Here is a 19,412-nt window from a genome sequence, read left to right as displayed (position 1 = left end):
GCATCATGTCCCATGTTGAACCTGGAGTGCTCAATCTGGTGCTCCACTTGTGGCCACCTTCCAGCTCCCGTGGGCCCAGGGCTCCTTCTTCATCCTTACAGCTCCACATTGGCTTGTGTTCACTCTGTCCTTCATGGTCCAGTTTTTTAGCCTGACTGCAGAGGTTGGGGCATAGGCTCCATAGGTCACTCTGTTGGAGGGATGATTGCTTTGGAGGCAGGAGCTCCTGGCGCTTCCCTTCTCTGAAACAGCCTGGGTACCTGCTGGCATGTCCACAGCCTCTTAGAGATCTCAGGGTCTCTGCCTGGTTACCTGTCCCTATACCTGCCTGAGAGATTGGGAGCTTCTGGGGGGTATGCTGTCTTAGTTACTTTGCTATCGCCGTAAGGCAACTTATGAAGGAAGGCATTTAATTTGAGGACTCATGGCTCCAGAGCTTGTAGAGTCCATGATCATCAGGGTAGGGGGTATGGCATTAGGCAGGATGCTGGAGCAGTAGCTGAGAGCTTATCTGCTGAGATAACCACAGGCAGAGGGAGAGCTAACTGGGAATGGCATGGGCTTTTGAAACCTCAAAGCCCACCCCCAGTGACACACCTCCTTCAGCAAGGCCACACTTGCTGATCTTTCCCACACAGTGCTGCCTGCTAGGCACCGACATTCAAACATATATGAGTCTATGGGGTCCATTCTCCCTCAAACCACCACAGTGTCCCAGACCCTGAGAGAGGAGGGGCATGAGCTGGTCTAGGCCAGCTCAGGATCTTGACTTAAAAGAAGCCTCTACCACTGGGAGGTGGTGGCGCACGCCTTTAATCCCAGCACTTGGGAGGCAGAGGCAGGCGGATCTCTCTCTGTGAGTACTGAAGCCAGCCTGGGCTACAGAGCGAGTTCCAGGAAAGGCGCCAAAGCTGCACAGAAAAACCCGTCTCGAAAAACAAGAAACAAAACAAAAAGAAGCCTCTACCATTCAGTTTCAGCCCTCCACATTCCAGGTTGTATTAGAAAACACTCTGTAGGTTGTGTTAGAAAACCTTTATTCATTGCTTCCTGCGTGCAGAGGAGCCTCTCAGCTGGCACGTCTGCACAGGAGCAGGAAAGAGAGACCTCATAGATGTGTCTTTGCGGAGGCAGGTTGGGTGCAGCTTCCCTCTCTCCTTCTTTCACACTCGGAGTGGCTGGGGCCAGACCCACATGGCCCAGTGCTTCTGGGTCCTGGATTCAGATGTGGCCAAGCCACAGACCTGGCTAGTAACGCAGTTGGCAGCGTTGGTCCGTTTGGGACGAGGCAGAACTCTGCAGGCCTGTTGGAGGATGCTGGAGCCTTTGGTTCATGGTCCTTTCCTTGACCGAGTCATCCCCTCTGCTGGGAAGGAAGGCTGCTGTTTTCACAGCCCTTCCCAGAGGCCCCCATACAGAATACTTGTGGGAGTTTCCAGAATACTCCTCTGCAAGCTGCCGGTTCCTGGAGCTGCTTCCTCCCTCACAGGGATTGCTTGGGGGTTCTGCGGGCAGCTTGAGTCTCGTGCTCTCTGTTTCGCTAAATGAAGGTTGGGCATTTCCCGCTTTCTCCTCTGCCTGCCTCACCTACTCTGTCGGCCCCTCCTGCGTTTGTAGCCCGAGGCCGACATCTTCCTTTCCTTATCCATACTTCTGACATTTCCACACTAGTGTCTGGCCAGCACCAGCCAGTGGACTTTGGTCTAACAATGTCAGTGTTTATGCTGTGTCGTCCAGGATGGTAGCCATGAATCAGGTGTGGCTGTTGATTTAAAATATGGCTAGGTGGGCTGGAAAGATGGCTCGTCAATTAAGAACACATACTGCTCTTCCAGAGGACCTGAGTTCAATTCCTAGCAATTCATATCAGGTGGCTCCCAACTGCCTGTAACTCTAGCTCCGGGAGCATCTAACATCTTTGGCCTCTGCAGGCATCTGTGTATACTTGCGTGTGTGTGTGTGTGTGTGTGTGTGTGTGTGTGTGTGTGTGTGTACACAATTAAAAATATTTTTAAAAACATCTTTAAAATGTGGCTAGAGGGCTGGCATGTGGCTTATTTTGGTGGAGTACTTGCTTAGCATGCCTGAAGCCCTGGGTTTGATCACCAGCACCACCTAAGAAACTGGGTGTGGTGGCACATGCCTGTAATCCCAGCACGCAGGAGGTGGAGATAGGAGCGTCATAAGTTTAAGGCCACCTTCACTACATAAGAGACCTTATCTCAAAAACAAACAAAAATTGGCTAGGGTGAAAAGAAACTGAATTTATTATCTTTCTTTCGTGTGTGTGTGTGTGTGTGTGTGTGTGTGTGTGTGTGTGTGTGTGTATGTGTGTGTGTGTGTGTGTGTGTGTACACACAAGTGGAGGTCAGAGGTTGATGTTAGGTATCTTCCTTGATTGCTCTCCACCTTTTATTACTGACGCAGAGGCCATTGCTGGACCTGGAGTCTGCCAATGTGACTAGTCTAGCCAGCCAGCCGGCCCTGGGACCCGTGGTGTCTGCATCCTGAACGCTGGAATTGCAGGCGGGCTGGCACCCCTGCCCAGCTCTTCTCTTGGGCACTGGAGGTCTGAATTCGGGCCTTCCTACTTGTGTAGCAGACACTTTACCCACTGAGCCGTTTCTCTGGCCTCTGGAACTGAACTTTGAATTTGCTCATACTTCAGTTAAATCAACAATCCCACGAAGTAAGTGGTAACTGTCTGACCTCCCCACTCCCTCTTAGTCTCAGATTACTTCTTCCTAGATGTGTCCTGTGATTTCTCTGTTGGTGGTGGCTTTTAGAGCAGGTGCAGGGCACTGTCTGTCCTGCCCAGTCCGAGTCCTGCTCCCTGACTCGCCCCATGCCACCCTGTCTCTCCACTGACCTCTGACCGGTTCCTGTGCTTGCAGGTGTGGTTTCCTTTTCCAGACCTTTCCAGCTTCCTTCAGGGCGCCTGCCAGAAAGTGACCCCATAGATTCCCGGCTGGCGTCGGTCCCTTCACTCTGGGTGCCTTGGAGGACTGGTCAGCAGCCAGAGGGCAGGCTGAACTGTGGCTTATGTCTCCACCTGCTCCTTAATCCACACTGTGCCTTCCTTCCCTAGGTCCCCAGGCTCCAGTCACCCCAGTTCTCTCTGCCCTCACCCGAGTCAGAAGTGGGGCTCACCAGGGAACTGCTCCTTTAGCATCTCCAGAACTTCCTCCAGAAGTGAAATTCCCAGGTCCACTTTGAAGGAAAAGAAAGGGTCGTTGAGGTCCGGAGCAGGTGTCCTCGGGAAATGGGGAGTGTCCACAAGGTCCTCCTCTGAGCACTGGTGGAGGGGGCCTGTCAGGGAGATTGCTGAGGGCAGGGTGGCCGAGTGGGCAGCTGTGTAGGCTGCTGGGGGCTCCAGAATGTTGGGGCAGCTGGAGCTCTCTCGGTAGAGACGTGGGGGCTTGGGTGGGGCCAGCAGGGTGGCTCGGGGCTGCTCATCCCCCCACAAGGGCAGACGCCGGCCATCTGGCCTCCCTTGAAGTTCCCGGATGACTTCTCGGTTGCTGTACTCTTCATGGTCACCACCAGCAGTGCTGGCCTGGCTAAGTATGCTACCCTGCCGCCGGAGTCGCCGCCGCGGCCGCCCCAGGGTTATTCTCTTGAAGAAGGAGGCATTGCGGAAGGAACCTTTCCGCCAAGTCTCCATGGACCTCCCCAGTCAGCCTGCAGGTCAGGCATCTGAGAAACCCCACCGAGGGGCTCAGCAGCAGCTGGAGGCCAGGAACCAGGGAGTCACCCCTCTGTGGGTTTCTGCTCAGCGTGGTCCTTTGTCTTGTTGCGTCTTGGATCACGGTGAGACAGGACTAGCAGGAGGGAGGTTTTGTCTGGGAGATCCGAGTGCTGGGAGGGAGTTCCCACCTGGATAAGAGTGGCCTGGTTACTTGATCGGCATGTGGGAAAAAACCAAAGGAAGCAGCCCGGTACTTACAGAGCAGAGCAGGAGTACCACAGGGCTGAGGGCCTGGTGGGCAGGGCTGCACCTCCGGAGGGAGCATGCACTCCTACAGGCAGGCGGCAGCTGGCCCGGTCCCGTCTCAGGTGGTCCCTGGCATGTGCCGATCTCCTGGCTGGTGTAGGACTGTGCTCTCTGCCAGCATCTGGGGACTCTGATTAGTGGCTTGGCTGTTGTGCCAGCGTGTGGTAGAGATGTTTTCTTTTCAGCTGACTCAGTCAGGTGGGAAACTGGTTTCATGCTCTGAGGTAATTGCAGCATCCGCAGGCTGGGATTGGGGCAGCTGTGACCAACACCCCAGGGCAGTGGGACGCTTCAGATTCCTCTGGGGACTGGTCTGGGGACAGCCCTGCTGGTGCGTCACCAGGTTACTTCCTTTCTAGTCAAAGCACCTCTGCCACCGTGACCCCGCAGGCCTGTCTGGCTCCCTAGCCCCAGCTGTCTCTGGGAAGAGCCCAGGGAGGCAGTAGAAAAGTTGAAAGGCAACTTTTGGAACAATTGTTGGGGAAGGAAGAGAGGAGACCTGCCGCTGGTGTGGGTGACTCAGCCCCTGGGCTGGCTGACAGGCCCTCATTAGCCAGGCCACAGGAATGGTGGGGAAGGATGTGGAGGGTGTGTTAACAGGGAACAGCCCCATGCCTGTAAAGGGCTTGCTCCTCCCGGGGTTCTGGGGGCATGCCAGCGGTGACTTGAAGTCTTCGTGGTAGAGCAATATGAACTTGGGGGAGGGGCAGTGCCCTCCACACAGCCAGGACATCAATCTGGCCTCTCAGCTTTTCACTCTCCTCTTCACCCCACAAGGCCAGCACCCTACGGCTCCTGTGGTGCTCCGGTCCTTTCTCTCGGGCTTGTGCGCCTCGTCTGGGGACCCTCTTGTAGAGGGGTCCAGGACGTGTGAGGCTGCTGTGGATTGCCAGTGGTTGGGGGGAGGGTGGCTGATAAGGGCTATTCCTAGGGGTGGGGGAGGTGTAAGGTCAGGGGGACCAGACTGGGTATCACTTCCTGTTTATCTGCACCCCTGACTACAAACAAGTTAGCCAGGGCCGGGCACCCTAACTTCAGCCACTCCCATGTTATTTCCTGGGTCACCGACTTCCCAACCTTCTGCTGTGGGAGGGCACCAGTGTGGGCTGCCCCCAGCAGGGTTCCATGACTCTTGTTGCAGATGGGCCACCACACTTGCAAATGCCGCCGTCCTGGCTTGCCTCGTGCCAACTCCGCTGGGTTTCCCACCCCTCTGTCAGCTGTAGGGTCGTAAGTGGTATCGCAGCTCCAGCTGTGCTAAGGGAGGAAACGGTCTGATTCATACCGTTGGCCCTGACAGACTGTGGGCTTGGCAGTGCTGTAGGACTGCTTCACTTCACAGCCTTGGCCCATTGGTGGCTGCCTGTTGTCCTTGGGTTACTAAAGTGTACCCCTTCTCTGTCCCCGGCATGGCTAGCAAGATCATAAAGAAAGCCAAGGGCCCTGCCCTATACTAGCCTGGCTTTGTGTCTTTAGGAGGCAAGCTGGACTCAGGCTAGCTTTTCTCATCCAGAGTGGGGCCCTTTGAGGCTGTGTAGAGGGCAAGCTCCCTTGTGTACCCTCAGCAGGAGCCAGACCACAGCAGGTGGGGGTGCTCTGCTGTGTCCAGCAGAGCCTGGGGATCCCTGCACCTCAGACATCTTCCTCTGCTGGAAACCTGCCAGGCTGAAGCCATGGGTGGAGGGAGAGTATCAGATAAAGGGCTGAGGAAGTGAAGTGGGAGGACCAGGCCAGCGCACGGGAAAGTGATTCACGAGCAGGATGTAGATAGATGGGATGTCCTGGGTAAAGGGAGACTGGGGGGAGCTGATGGAGACGCAGCCTGGGGAGCACAGGCCTGCTTTCTCTGAAGGCTCCTGGAGGAGTTGGAATCCACGATGCCTGGGTCCTTCCTCTGCCCTTTTTCCTCTCGCACCTTTAGACTTGGCTCTGTCTGGGCCTTAGACTGAGTCTATAATCTGTGGGGCTGGGCCCCTCTAGCCTGATTTCTGTCCCTTCTGTCCCCAGGGCTCAGTGCTGTCAGAAAGGGACTATGAGAGTCTTGTCATGATGCGCATGCGCCAGGCAGCTGAGCGCCAGCAGCTGATCGCCCAGATGCAGCAGGAAGATGAGGGGCAGCCCACGTAGCCCCGGCCCCGGCTCCCCCACCCCACACCCTTTTCTGAATCGTCACCAATAAACTTTTTTTTTTTTTAAAAAAAAGTCTACTTTTCTTCGTCTTGAGCTGGGCTTTATCTGAGCGAGCTTCACTCAGGCCGAGGGCTTCATCCATGGATGGGGACAGCGGTAAAGAATGTCGCATTTCAAGAGTCATTACACAACGAAGCTGAGGAACATCTACTCATGAGAGCATTTTATTGGCTTGGACTAGCTGTGCAGGATCCAGGGAGTGTTCTCTGGGTAGCCTGCCTTCAGCACATGGCCTAGAGCAGAGCCAGTGTCAGGCCTCCAGCTGTGGGAGCTGAAAGCACCAGAAGGCCTGCTGTGCCCAGCCGACTGGAGCAAGGTTCCCTAGGCCGTTCACGGCCCGTCGGTGTTGGACAAGGAAGCGGACAGGAAAGTGGGCGGGGCAGACAGTGTTGCAAGGATGGGGGTCAGGGCACATGGCGGCCCCCAAGAACAGGAGCCCTGTCCACAGTCAGCTCACCCTGGTCATCCCTTGTGCAGGCACCACACCAGCGTCTGGCCCACCCCTGTCATGCTCAACACACGGAAGCCCTTGAGTTCCAGCTTGTCCAGGACTATGCGAGGAGGGTCGTTGACGTAGTATTCATAACTGTGAAGAAACCAGGAGAGCGGCATGAGGAGACACCGTGCAGGTACCTCTGCAAAGCTGGTGTCTCCTCAGAGCCAGGCCTGTCTGCTGGGCGCTTGCCTGCTGAGAGGCTAAGTGCTCCTTCTCTGTTCTGCCCCTTGCTACACTTGGTTTTATTCTCCCCAGTCTGATGAAGGGGACATACTGATCCTGTTGATACATGAGAAAACAGGCTGGTTAGCTCTGCCTGCCGTGAAGAGCAGACCCCAGGATAGCCTCAGAGCTGCTGTGTGTTAGTCTAAGCACTCCACTAGGCTGTCTGCCTTCCTCAGGGACTCAGGCCCCTCTCTAGCTGCCCTGCAATCCTGGAGCAGCAAATCAGGTCAGCACCTGGATCCATGGGCCCTTTGCTGGTGCAGAAAGTTTGATTTCCCTTGAGTTGTAAAGAACATGAAGCTGCCGGGCGGTGGTGGCGCACACCTTTAATCCCAGCACTCGGGAAGCAGAGGCAGGCCTGGTCTACAAAGTGGTTCCAGGAAAGGCACAAAGCTACACAGAGAAACCCTGTCTCAAAAAAACAAAAAAAAACAAAAAACAAAACCATGAAGCGGATAAGGGACCCAAACCCCAAGCTTGGCGTCTTGAAGCAGACGCCTCAGGAAAAGAGATGGAATTGGCTCCTCCGTGCTTTGATCAAGGGGCTGGGATCTGATTGTCTTCTCTTCCCTTCTTGCACTTGGGACTCTGGCAATTCTGAGGATCAATGAACCCACTTGGTGTTCCTCCCCCCCATAGTAGGGAAGGTGTGTTGGTTTGAATGAGAATGGTCCCCACAGGCTTGTATAATTGAATGTTTGGTCTCCGGCTGGTAGAACTGTTTTGGGAAGCATTAGAAACTGGCCTTGTTGGAGGAGGTGTGTAATTGGAGGTGGGCTTTTAGTTTTCAAAAGGCTACTCCAGGCCTAGGGTCTCTCTGCCTGGTGCTTGTGGACCAGATGTGAGCTCCCAGCTACTGCTCCAGTGCCACGCCTGCCTGTCTGCTGCCATGCGCCCTGCCATGACGGTCATGGGCCCACTCAATGCAGGTCCCCAGTTAAATGCTTTCCTTTATAAGTTGCTGTGGGGGCTTGAATGGAAAGAGCTCCCCCAAGGGCTCATATATTTGAATGCTTAGTTACCAGGGAGCGGAACTGTTTGAGAAGGATTGGGAGGTGTGGCCTTGGAGGAAGTGTGTCACTGGGTGTGGGCTTTGATGTTTCAAAAGCCAAAGCCAGGCCCGGTGTCTCTCTGACTGCTGCCTGCAAATCAGGATATAAAGCTCTCAGCTACTGCTCAGCACCTGCCTTCATGGTGCCATTCTCCCCACCATGATCCTCATGGACTTATCCTCTCAAACTGTAAGCTAGTCCTTAATTAAATGCTTTCTAAGAGTTGTCTTTGGTCATGGTGTCTCTTCACAGCAGTAGAACTCCTAAGACAGTTGCCTTGGTCATGGTGTCTATAGCAACAGTACACTAAGACATAGGGTGAGGAAGCAGAAAGGGAAGTGGTGGTGTTTAGACACAGATGATGTGAAGGATGCTGAGGGCAACGGCCAAATGCCAGGCAGCCAGGAGCTGGAAAGAGGCCCCGGGTGTCCTGCTCTATTTCCGGGGCTGGGCTCTGTTACTCAACCAGCCCTTAAAGCCAAAGCTTGTCTTTGCTGATGGGATCCACTTTAGAGCAGAGAGGACAAGGCAAGGAACAGCTCATTCCCAGAGCCCCAGACTCGGGACAGGCTGCCCTAGACTTCCACTAAAGATGAGCTGCTTTGTGAAGGAACGCTAGGTAGGGGCTTGTGGGAAACTCCCTCACTCAGCTTAGAGCCCTGTGGGGGACTACAGATGAAAGCAAGCCCTATAAGTGACTTGATGGTCGTGTAAAAGGCAAGGCTTGATGATGGTGTAAAGGACAAGACCTGATGGTCGTGTAAAAGGCAAGGCTTGATGGTCGTGTAAAGGTCAAGGCTTGATGGATGTGTAAAGGGAAAGGCTTGATGGATGTGTAAAGGGAAAGGCTTGATGGTCGTGTGAAGGTCAAGGCAGGAGGAGGCACTGCTAGGGAGAAGGAAGATGCTGGAGGGTACCACATCTTACAAGTTGTTTCCCAGGACACTTCTCTTTGAGGCTCCCAGGTGCTGCATCAGCTCCGGGTCCGAATGCTCATCACCCACCATGGTGGGGCCCACCTCCTGCAAGGTAAGCCACAGTAGCTGCTTAGCTGGCTGCTGGGCAGCAGCGGCAGCCCCCCTCCTCCTCCTCCTCCCCTCCCCACGGCCCCGAGGAAGCCATAGGTCAGTGGAGGAGGGGCGCAGCTAAGAGGGGAGCAGGGTGGGTCCTCCCGACTTCCTACACTGCTGCCTACTGGCACCTCCAAGCCAGATGCCACCAGCCATGTTTCCTGTGTCCTGGCATCACCTGGAGAATGGAAGAAACGAAAGTACCTGTCCACATAGAATTTATATACAGGCATGCAAACTTGCCAATTTATAACCACTACCAAAAGGAAAACCAAAACAACAAAAACCCATTGTATGTTCCTATATATGAACTATATAGACGTAGTTCCTATAACAGAACTACCCATAACATCCAAAAGGTGGGGACACCTTGCAATGCTTGTCAGTTGATGAGCACAGAAGTAAAATGTGACAAGTCTTAGCCAGGCGGTGGTGGCGCACGCCTTTAATCCCAGCACTCGGGAGGCAGAGCCAGGTGGATCTCTGTGAGTTTGAGGCCAGCCTGGTCTACAGAGTGAGTTCCAGGACAGGCTCCAAAGCTACACAGAGAAACCCTGTCTCTGAAAAAAAAAGAAGAAGAAGAAAAAAGTGGCAAGCCTGTAATTCCAATAGAAAAAAGGAGGTGAAGAGAGGAGGAAGCTAGCCTGGGGGGCAGCCTGGGCTACAAGGTGAGACTGTTGTTTAAAAAAAAAAAAAAAGTGGTGTAGCCTTATGATAGACTCCTATTCGGCAGCCAGGCCCAGGGGAACACACAGACAAATGTAAAGTTAGTAGCTAAAGCTCATGGACACATGTTAAATTGATTCTAGTGATGGTGCACAGCTCTGAATATACTAAAACCAGAAACCCTCACAGACATTAAATTGTGTGCTTTCAACCAATGAATGCATTGGTTGCATTGCATATCAATAAAACTATAATTTAAGAGAGCCAAGCCTGGTGGGACATGCCTGTAATCACAGCACTTGAGAAACAAGACCAGCCTCCAATCATAACAAATTCGAGGCCAGTCTAGGCTACATGAAGGGAAAAAAAAAAAAAAAAAAAAAAAAAAAAAGATAAGAATTAAAAGAATAATTACTATTTGAGGGGGACATTTCCAAGCTTGGATTCCCACATTCTCCGGAGTTTCTGAAGGTCTGGGGAAAGTGCCCAGCAATCCATATTTTAACAACGGTACAGGTTCTCAAACCTCGGGCGGGCGCTGCCAAGACCTCTCCTGCTCTATGATGAGGCCACGCTTCCTGCTTCATCCTGTGGGAGCTAGGCATGCACCCAGGCCTGGAACCCGGGAAGAGAGCGCGCCCTGCTGTTCAGCTGGGGGAGGGTGTTGTTGGAGGTTTTTTGCTCTTTTAGGGGGCCCGCCAACCCAGCTCCCAAATAAATCCACACATGGAGGCTTTTCTTAATTACGAATGCCTGGCCTTAGCTTGGCTTAGTTTCTAGCCAGCTTTTCTATGCTTTAGATTATCCCATCTACCTTTTGCCTCTGGGCTTTTCCTTTTCTATTCCTGTATACCTTTCTTTGTTTCTTACTCTGTGGCTTGCTGTGTAGCTGTGTAGCTGGGTGGCTAGTCCCTGGAGTCCTCCTCCTTCTCTGGCTCCTAGATCTCTCCTCGTCTTCCAGATTTCTCCTTTTATATATACTCTCTGCCTGCCAGCCCTGCCTGCCTTGCTATTGGCCAGTTCTTTATTAAAGACCATCAGGTGTTTTACACTGGCACGGTAACACACAGCAACATAAACAAAAGTAACACACCTTAAAATAATATTCTACTACAGGAGGTGGCATCATGTATCCTTTGAAAGTTACAAAGGGGCTTCTGAGGCGTCCAGTACCGTACCTTTCCCCCAACCCCCAGGTGAGGAAACTGCACCGAAGGATGACCTCTGACTCCCGCAGACTCCCGCCTGGTGCTCTCCCCAGGCCGCCTTTAGCCCTCTCCTCCCTCTCAAGCCCGGAGTTCTTTCTGTGCACCAGAGCTAGCCCTGCCTTTGCCTTCGTGCTGGCCCTGGCTGCAGCACTTGTGAAGCGGGTCGTTGGTGTCCCCGAGGAGCTCCCTGCCCACCCAGCCGCCTGACTCTACTCAGTGTCCGCGCCGCGGGGGCGTGGCGGGGGGAGGTTGCCGGGGCCACCAGGGACTGTCGCAGTCACCCACGCCGGATACTCACCATGCGGATCTGGGTGCTGATGAGCAGGTAGGGCATGGTGCGTGGCTGGGGCGGCCCGTGACCACAGTCCCGTTACTCCCTTCTCAGGCCGCGGGCGGCGCTTGGCGGCGGTGCGGCCACCGCGCTGGCCAATCAGGAGCGCGCGTCGCGGTCCCGCCGCCCGGGAGATCAGGAGGCGGGTGTGGCCGTGGCGGCCAGGGCTCCTGTCGCCCCTTTGCCCTCTTCCTGCAACACCTCCACGCGCAGGCTCCAAAGTCCTGCGGATGCCTGCTGGTTCCCGCCTGTCCCGACAGTGGTGCAGGGCGAAAACTGCGCGGTGGACCGGGCTGCAGCCAAAGGGACCCGGGGACTGCGTGCCTTTACCAGGACGCGTCCCGGGAGAACTTAAGTGCACGGGGCTAGGCTAGACGCGAGTGTCAGGTCCTTGCGCCGTCCCGCGTCCCGGGCTCTGTCATTTTCAGTGTGGCTGAGGGTCCTCGCACGCCTTTGGCCCTGCATATTAGGTCTGTGAAGCACCCGCGCGCTTGGCTGGGCTCCAGTCCGTCAGTCCTTTGGGCGCGGAACCCGGTCCTCCTGCGGGGAGCCGAGAGCACGCGCGGATCACAGGGTAGCACCTGGGGCAGAGACGAAGCGATCCCTGAACCTGATACCCAAGGGAGGGCGTCGAGTTCACAGCCAGCTGGTCCACGCCCTCATCTAGATGCACCAGAAGCTGACAGTTCAACATTCTTCAATCGACACGTTGTGATTGGTTCCCTAAAAAGCAAAGCAGAGCAAAACACCCTGGAACACCCCCGCCCCCGGCCTGGAAACCTGCACTTCTTACCTAACTGGTCTAATTTATTTATATCGTCCCTTCCTGCCCCGGACCAGCTCTCTCAATCTCAAGGATTTAACTTAGAGGAATAAAGCACATCCATGTTTAGAGCTCAACCCCCAGTATTGGCAGGGAAAAAAGAAAAGCCGCCTCATAGGACCTATAAAGAACTCCCACAGGGGCGGGCATGTAGCTAAGCTGGCTCAGGGGTTCAGTGAGTTTGATCCCCAGCAGCACACAAGGCAAGGTCAGGCTTGACGCCGCACCTTGGGGACTGTGAGCTAGAGTCTGTCTACCCTAAGAAGTTGTTGTCAGAGTATTTTATCACAGCAACAGGAAGGAGGGGGGGGGGGAGAGAGAGAGAGAGAGAGAGAGAGAGAGAGAGAGAAGCAGAGACAGACACGGAGGGAGGGAGGAATCTGTCTCAACCACAATCCAAGATCAAATAAGCGAAAACAAACAGCAAACAAACAAAGCCCACACATCAACAACAGAAAGAACCAAGAGGAACAACAGAAACCGACTTGACTAGGCACTTCATGAAAGAAGACATGGAAATGATCAATAAGCTTATAACCAGATCCTCAAAACCTTTAGGAGTCCTAGAAATGCAACGTATTTATCATGTATCTGTGTGTTCACATACCTTGTCATGACTCACTCAGGAAGGTCATAAGATGATTTTCAGGAGTTGGTTCTCTCCTCCCACAGTGTGGGTCCCAGGGATCAAATTCAAGCATCACCACGAGCCATCTCCATGGCACCTAAACTTCAATTTTTTGTTTGTTTGTTTGGTTTTTGTTGTTGTTATTTCGAGACAGGGTTTCTCAGTGTAGTTTTGGTGCCTGTCCTGGATCTCACTCTGTAGACCAGGCTGGCCTCGAACTCACAGAGATCCACCTGGCTCTGCCTCCCGAGTGCTGGGATTAAAGGCGTGCAGCACCACCATCCAGCCTAAACTTCAATTTTACTTATTTATTTATTTTTTTATTTTATTTTATTTTATTTTATTGGTTTTTCGAGACAGGGTTTCTCTGTGTAGCTTTGCGCCTTTCCTGGGACTCACTTGGTAGTCCAGGCTGGCCTCGAACTCACAGAGATCCGCCTGGCTCTGCCTCCCGAGTGCTGGGATTAAAGGCGTGTGCCACTACCGCCCGGCCTAAACTTCAATTTTAAACCACCAGATTCTGCCGTACAGATAAGAAAGAAAAGAAAAAATTTAAAATCTGTTAAGACTTCCAGGTGTGTAGTTCACAGTGGTGGTTCCAGCTACTTACTTCAGAGACTGAGAGAGGAGAAACACTTGAACTTGGAAATTAAACACCAACCAGGACAACATATGAGATTCCATGGGGTTGGGGGGAAGGTGGCTCACGTCTAAGCCTAGCACTCAGGAGACAAGATTGCTTCAAGGTCAAGACCAGCATGTGGCACAGTGTGAAATATTGTCTCAAAAAAGGCCCCCTGTCCCACAGGACTAGAGAGCGGGCTCAGAAGTCAGGAACACTTGCTGGTCTTCCAGGGGCCCCTAGTTCAGTTCCCAGCGCCCATATCAGGTGACTCACAACTGCCTGTAACTCCAGATCCAGGGGAGCCAGTGTTCTCTTCTGGCTTCCACAGGCACCTGTACACGCACCTGCTTAAGGCTGGGCCGTGTGACAGCTGAAAACACTTCCGTTGAGATCACAGATTGTGACTGATAGTCAAATTCAACCCTTGTGACAAAACCAAACCTCCCTAGATAAACTTTAAAGCCGGGGTGACGTACACCTGTAACCCCAGCACTCAGCAGGCTGAGTCTTGGGGATGGAGTTTGAGGACAGTCTAGGTCACCTCGCCCTGAACATGCGTGGTCTCATCTCAGAAGCTGATCAGTCAGGTCTGGTTAATGCTTGGATGGAAGCACTGGAGGACAGCCTGGGCTACATGGTGAAAACCTATCTAAAAACAAAACAAAATTTACATACAAATCAGAGGTATGTACAACTAAACAATATTTTGTTTTGTGATTTAAGACACAAAAGTGTCAATTTAAGCTTAGAAGGTACAAGCATTATTTGGGGATATTGGGAACTGCAGTTTGGGAGACACAGGTTTAGAAGGCTGAGTCAGTGTTCCAAAGCAAGCAGGGAAAGTGAAACAGCGTGAGAAAAAGGTCTTAACTCGTTATACGATAATTATGTTAGTCAGCTTCATCTTACTGTAATGAAATACCTGAGGTTCTTAAAGGGAAAAGGTCCCGAATTCAGGAGGTAGAAGGATGAAGGATGGGGAAGTGAGGCATGCCTGGGCTACATAGAATGTCTCCAAAAAACAAAACAAACCCCCAAACCATCCAAACAACAACAAAAACTGGCTTAGCAGTGAAGAGTGTGATTGGTTGCTGTATAGTCATGAGAACATTAGTTCGGATCCCAGAACCTATGTAACAAGCTAGATATCTCCACTAATGCCCGGAATGGAACCCAGCTTCGAGGAGGGCAGGGACAGGACCACCACTGGTCTTTGCTGGCTTCCAGCCTCGATGAGAAAATGTGAGCTCCAGGTTCAGGGAGAGACTAGCTCAAAGAGACAAGTGGCTTACAACAAAGCACACTCAGTGCCTTCCTCTGGCCAGCCCCCACGAGTGTACACACACACACACACACACACACACACACACACAACCTAACTAGAGAAAGATTGTTGACTAGCGTTGTGGAGTCCCACCTCAAGATCAGGTAGCTCCATCACTCTTCGCTTCAGGCAAGGTCAGTGCACCTTGGCAGGAACATATGGGTGGGGTGAAGTACCCCGAATCCAGGCAGCAGGAGACAGACTGAGGCTGGGGCCTTCTGGTCTCCACAAGGGCTTGCCCCTAGTGACTGAAGACCTTCCCTAGGCCCCACCTCCTTTTTTTTTTTTTTTTTTTATATTTATTTATTGTATATACTGTGTTCTGCCTGCATGTATGCCTGCAAGCCAGAAGAGGGCACCAGATCTCATTACAGATGGTTGTGAGCCACCTTGTGGTTGCTGGGAATTGAACTCAGGACCTCTGGAAGAGCAGTCAGTGCTCTTAACCTCTGAGCCATCCCTCCAGCCCCGGCCCCACCTCCTAAAGCATCACCATTTCCCAGTAATACCACCCTCTAGATCAAGTCATTGATACATAGACATTTGAGGGACACTCAACCAAATTGTAGCCATAACTGAAATTGTTAATCTCAGCACTTGGCAAGAGGATCACCTTGACTTCAAGGTCAGCCTAGGCTGCAAAGTGAGATCCTATTAAAAAAAAAAAAAAAAGAAAAGAACAGAAGATAGCTAGGTAAATTAACAATTACTTAGAGAGAAACCACTCCTGAAGCTGAGAAAGAATGCAGAAGCTATTTGTCGTGGACCTCGTGACCCACAGAGCTGAGACCTTCGTGAACCAATGGAACTCTCTGAAGCAGGAGTCCAGCTGCCTCCTGATAACCATCTTGAATCTCTGGGCATGCTGTAATTATCTGGTTGTCTCAGAGGCCTGCCGTTGAAGGGTGGGGTTCAAGTTCTTAAGCAGGAGCCTGAGACGTGCCTAAGCCGTGAGCCCTTAATGGCATCCTGACTTCATTTGGAAAGCCTCTCCTTCACTGAGCCCTCTCCCCTTCCCCCATCTCCCCCTCCTCCCATTCCTCCCTCCCTCTAGTCCTTTCCCTCCCCCTCTCTCTGTCTCCATGTAGGAGATCATCCTAGGTAGCCCAGGATATCCCAGAACTTGCAATCTTCCTACCTTAGCCTCTAGTGCTAAGATTATAGTTACGAGTCGAAAGAGTCTGGCTTGAAAGGGTCCTTCAGCGTTGCTTCCATAGTGGTGTTCCTTTTATTCTCCCAAAATATGTGGTCAGATTAAAAAAAGAACAGACAGGATAGGTAGGTATACTATCCAGGGAGCCATTACCTCTGAGAGAGAAGGGAAATTGGGGGGTGGGGGGCACTTATGAATTTATTTGTTAGGGGTTTTTGTTTGTTTTTTCTTTCTTTCCTTCTTTCTCTTTCCTTCCTTCCTTCCTTCCTTCCTTCCTTCCTTCCTTCTTTCTTCCTTCCTTTCTTTCTTTCTTTCTTTCTCTTCTTCTTCTTCTTCCTTTTTTTTTTTTTTTTTTTTTTTTTTAGGCAAGGTCTCACTTTGTAGCTCAGGAAGCCCTGAAGCTCATTATGCAGTCAGGCTAGCTTTGAAGTCTTAGCAATCCTTCTGCCTCAGGCTCCCAAATCCTGAGATAACAAGAGTGAGATGGTTTATGTAATGCTGGGATCAAACTCAGGGCTTCATGCATACTAAGCAGTCCCTCCACCTAAGGACTGAGTCCTAAAAATAAGAACATGGTGTGTGTGTGTGTGTGTGTGTGTGTGTGTGTGTATCTATGTATTTATGTGGACATTACACATGTGTTTAGAGGCTAGAGGTCAATGCTGGATGTCTGGGGTTATAGGTATGCTTGGGATGTTGACTTGTCAGGGGACATTCTGGCATCCAAACCCCCTCCTCATGATTGTACTGCAAGCATTATTTACCCATGGGCTACCTTTCCAGTTCGTCCACCTTATCCAATTGGCCAATGAGTCCAGGGATCTGCCTTCACACCCCATCCTTCCCATCAGCTCTAGGTCACCTTGCCCAGCTTTTACTTGGGTGCAGGGGATCCAAACTCAGGTCTGTTGCTTCCACAATAAACAACTAAATCGTCTCTCCAGCCTCAAGACCTTTTTTTTTTTTTTTTCGTGTATGTGTGTGTGTGTGTATGTGTGTGTGTGTATGTGTGTGTGTGTATGTGTGTGTATGTGTGTATGTGTGTGTGTATGTATGTGTGTGTGTGTATGTGTGTGTTTGTGTGTGTGTATGTGTGTGTATGTGTGTGTGTGTATGTGTGTGTGTGTGTGTGTGTATGTGTGTGTATGTGTGTGTGTGTGTGTGTGTGTGTGTGTGTGTGTGAGTGTTAGGATCCTTAGAAGTTAGATATCAGGTAAGGCTACCACCAAAAGGCACCAGACTGTCACTTTTTTGGGCAGAGCCCGCCAGATGAGGCAGATGTTCCGGGCTGGGCAGGAGTTTGGGGTCTGTTCTGTTTACCTCTCTCAGCTGGGCTGTGGAGGGGTGGGAAGGAGACCTGGAATGGTGCCAGGGCTTGCTTTATTGCATTCACAAAACTGGTTTGCAGATGCACCTTAAGATAAAGCTCTGTCTGGAACAGCCCATCACAGCTCCAGCTGCCCATGCGGTCTTTCTCCTGCCTGATAACATCTTTAATATCCAGGAGGAAATGAATTCCCTGCCTGGGCTGCCTGTCCCCCTTTTTTCTGTCAGCTTTTATGGATTGCTTCTGCAGCAGGGCACAAGAGTGCTGGAGCTGAATCTAGTGTATGAACCCACCCTCCTTCCCTCAGATCTCTCTGTTGCTTCTTTCCTCGTCTTTTTTGAGATAGGGTGTCACTATATTGGCCAAGCTGGCCTTGAATGTGGGTTGGAGTCTCCTGCTTTTGCCCAGGATTACAGGTTTGAGCCACCATGCCCAGTCCTAGCACACAAACAGAGCTTTGAGGACAAGTTTTGAGACAGCTTTCAGGAGTCAGTTCTCTCCACTGTGTGGTTTCCAAGAATCAAACTCAGGTGAACTCAGGTGCATCCTTCCCTGCTGCATCCTTCCCTACTTCATTTTTTTTTTTCCAAGACAGGGTTTCTCAGTAGCTTTGGAGCCTGTCCTGGACTAGTTCTGTAGACCAGGCTGGCCTGGAACTCACAGAGATCCACCTGCCTCTGCCTCCCAAGTGCTGGGATTACATGCGTGTGCCATCACCGCCTGGCTCCTACTGCATCCTTACCTGCTGCATCCTTACCTACTGCACCATCTCACTGGTCCTCCTTCTCTTTTGAAGTAGGGTCTTGTGTTACATTGCGTCCCATAAACGTGCACAATTACTATGTGCCAGCTTTGCTCATTTTTACTTATTTATTTTACTTGTTTGTTTATTGTTATTTTCCAGACAGGGTTTCTCTGTGTAGCCCTGACTGTCCTGGAACTTTCTCTATAGGCCAGGATGGCTTTGAACTCACATAGATCCTCCTGCCTCTGCTTCCTGAGTGCTGGGATTAAAGGCATGTACCCAGCCTTTATTATTTTTTTATGTGTGTCAATTTTCTTACAGATTCATCCCTTCACAGTATTTTATTCCAGTAAGAGTTTCCTCCCATTTCGAATGAAGGAATGATGGTGACCCACGTACATAAAAACCACTGGGATTTTCCATCAAGATTACTTGTGAAGTCTGTATTGTATTTCAGATCCCTCCCGTGTTATCACATGTGTGGAGATCTTGTCTTGAGTACACAGTTTATACTAAAACACTGCCAAACATAGCACTGAAGTGTAATTCTAATAAATCTTTTCAATAAAAAACAGGAGACAGATATCGGGGTAATAACTTGAAAGATCAAAGAACAGAGGAGTAGTTCCCAGTGACTTCTCCGGATCCCCTGACCAAAAAGGGTCAAGATCCTGTCTCCACCCCGCCTTATCACTTCCTGTCTCCACCTCTTGAGTACTGGGATTAAAGGTGTGAGTCACCAGCTTCTATGGTTAACTAGTGGTAGCTCCACCCTCTGATCTCCAGGCAAGCTTTATTTGTCAGAGTACAAACAAAATATCACACAACACTGCACATTCACAGCTTTTTGCCTTATTAGTGTGCCTTGGTTTCCGGATGCTATTCCACCTGATCATCAGTTTCCCAGATTTTGTCTGAAAGGCGCTGATGTAACTGGGTCTGCAACATCCACACTTCTACTTATTCTGGGCTGGGAAATGCTGTCAGGCTAGTGTGTTGATTGTGGGGGGCCCCAAACAGCTGACCACACAGCTGCCATGACAGGCTTAGAGGCCCAAACACAGCTTCTGTGACAGGCTTACTGGCAGGCAACACTCAGACCCAGGAGAAGCCATAAGCTGACCCCACCCAGGGAGGGCCTACATCTAAGGGAAGTACCTGACATCCCAAACATTCCAACCATTAGATGAGGTTAGACAAGATGGCCAGATGGCCCTGAATCTAGCACACACCTATTTCTGTTTTATAGATACCTTTAGACAAAGATCAGCCAATCAGTGTCCTAAACCCTGGAAATCCCCTCACCCCAGCCTCTGCTATGATAAAAACCTATCCTGCCTGGGCTCATCAGATAGAGAGACCAAGCTGGGAGCTTGAAAATAAAGGCTCTTATACTTACCTGGCAGGGGAGATACCATGATCACGAAGGTGGTTTTCCCAGGGCGAGGCTTATCCATTGCACTCCGGATGTGCTGACCCCTGCGATTTCCCCAAATGCGGGAAACTGGACTGCATAATTTGTGGTAGTAGGGGACTGCGTTCGTGCTCTCCCCTG

The 19,412-nt window shown here is 51.5% G+C and overlaps 3 protein-coding genes and 1 non-coding gene across 4 annotated transcripts in view; 2 read left to right on the top strand and 2 right to left on the bottom strand.

Annotated features, from left to right (window-relative positions):
• Dnajc17 (DnaJ heat shock protein family (Hsp40) member C17) overlaps positions 1-6,121 on the top strand; it is a 33,911-nt gene extending 27,790 nt beyond the window's left edge. Inside the window, exon 11 of the mRNA XM_059261155.1 lies at positions 6,002-6,121. Coding sequence (XP_059117138.1) covers positions 6,002-6,121 — 120 coding nt within the window. The remainder of the gene's footprint in view (positions 1-6,001) is intronic.
• On the bottom strand, positions 2,960-3,664 carry C4H15orf62 (chromosome 4 C15orf62 homolog). Its single transcript, XM_059261156.1, has one exon. The coding sequence runs from the start codon at positions 3,662-3,664 to the stop codon at positions 3,134-3,136; it is 531 nt and encodes a 176-aa protein (XP_059117139.1). The 3' UTR covers positions 2,960-3,133.
• Positions 6,122-6,339: 218 nt separating the features above from the next.
• Positions 6,340-11,283, bottom strand: Gchfr (GTP cyclohydrolase I feedback regulator). The gene is made up of 3 exons (XM_059259527.1): positions 11,200-11,283; positions 8,885-8,979; positions 6,340-6,770 (listed from the first exon to the last, which is right to left on the bottom strand). The coding sequence occupies exons 1-3, from the start codon at positions 11,233-11,235 to the stop codon at positions 6,647-6,649; spliced, it is 255 nt and encodes an 84-aa protein (XP_059115510.1). The 5' UTR covers positions 11,236-11,283; the 3' UTR covers positions 6,340-6,646.
• A 7,965-nt stretch (positions 11,284-19,248) lies between these two features.
• Positions 19,249-19,412, top strand: LOC131910192 (U1 spliceosomal RNA). Its single transcript, XR_009379048.1, has one exon. It is a non-coding gene; the product is annotated as a U1 spliceosomal RNA (small nuclear RNA).

The sequence above is a fragment of the Peromyscus eremicus genome, chromosome 4 (assembly GCF_949786415.1).
Source record: "Peromyscus eremicus chromosome 4, PerEre_H2_v1, whole genome shotgun sequence".
Taxonomy (NCBI): Eukaryota; Metazoa; Chordata; class Mammalia; order Rodentia; family Cricetidae; genus Peromyscus; species Peromyscus eremicus.
The sequence above is the reverse complement of the archived record's forward strand: the minus strand, read 5'-3'. Positions and strand labels throughout refer to the sequence as shown.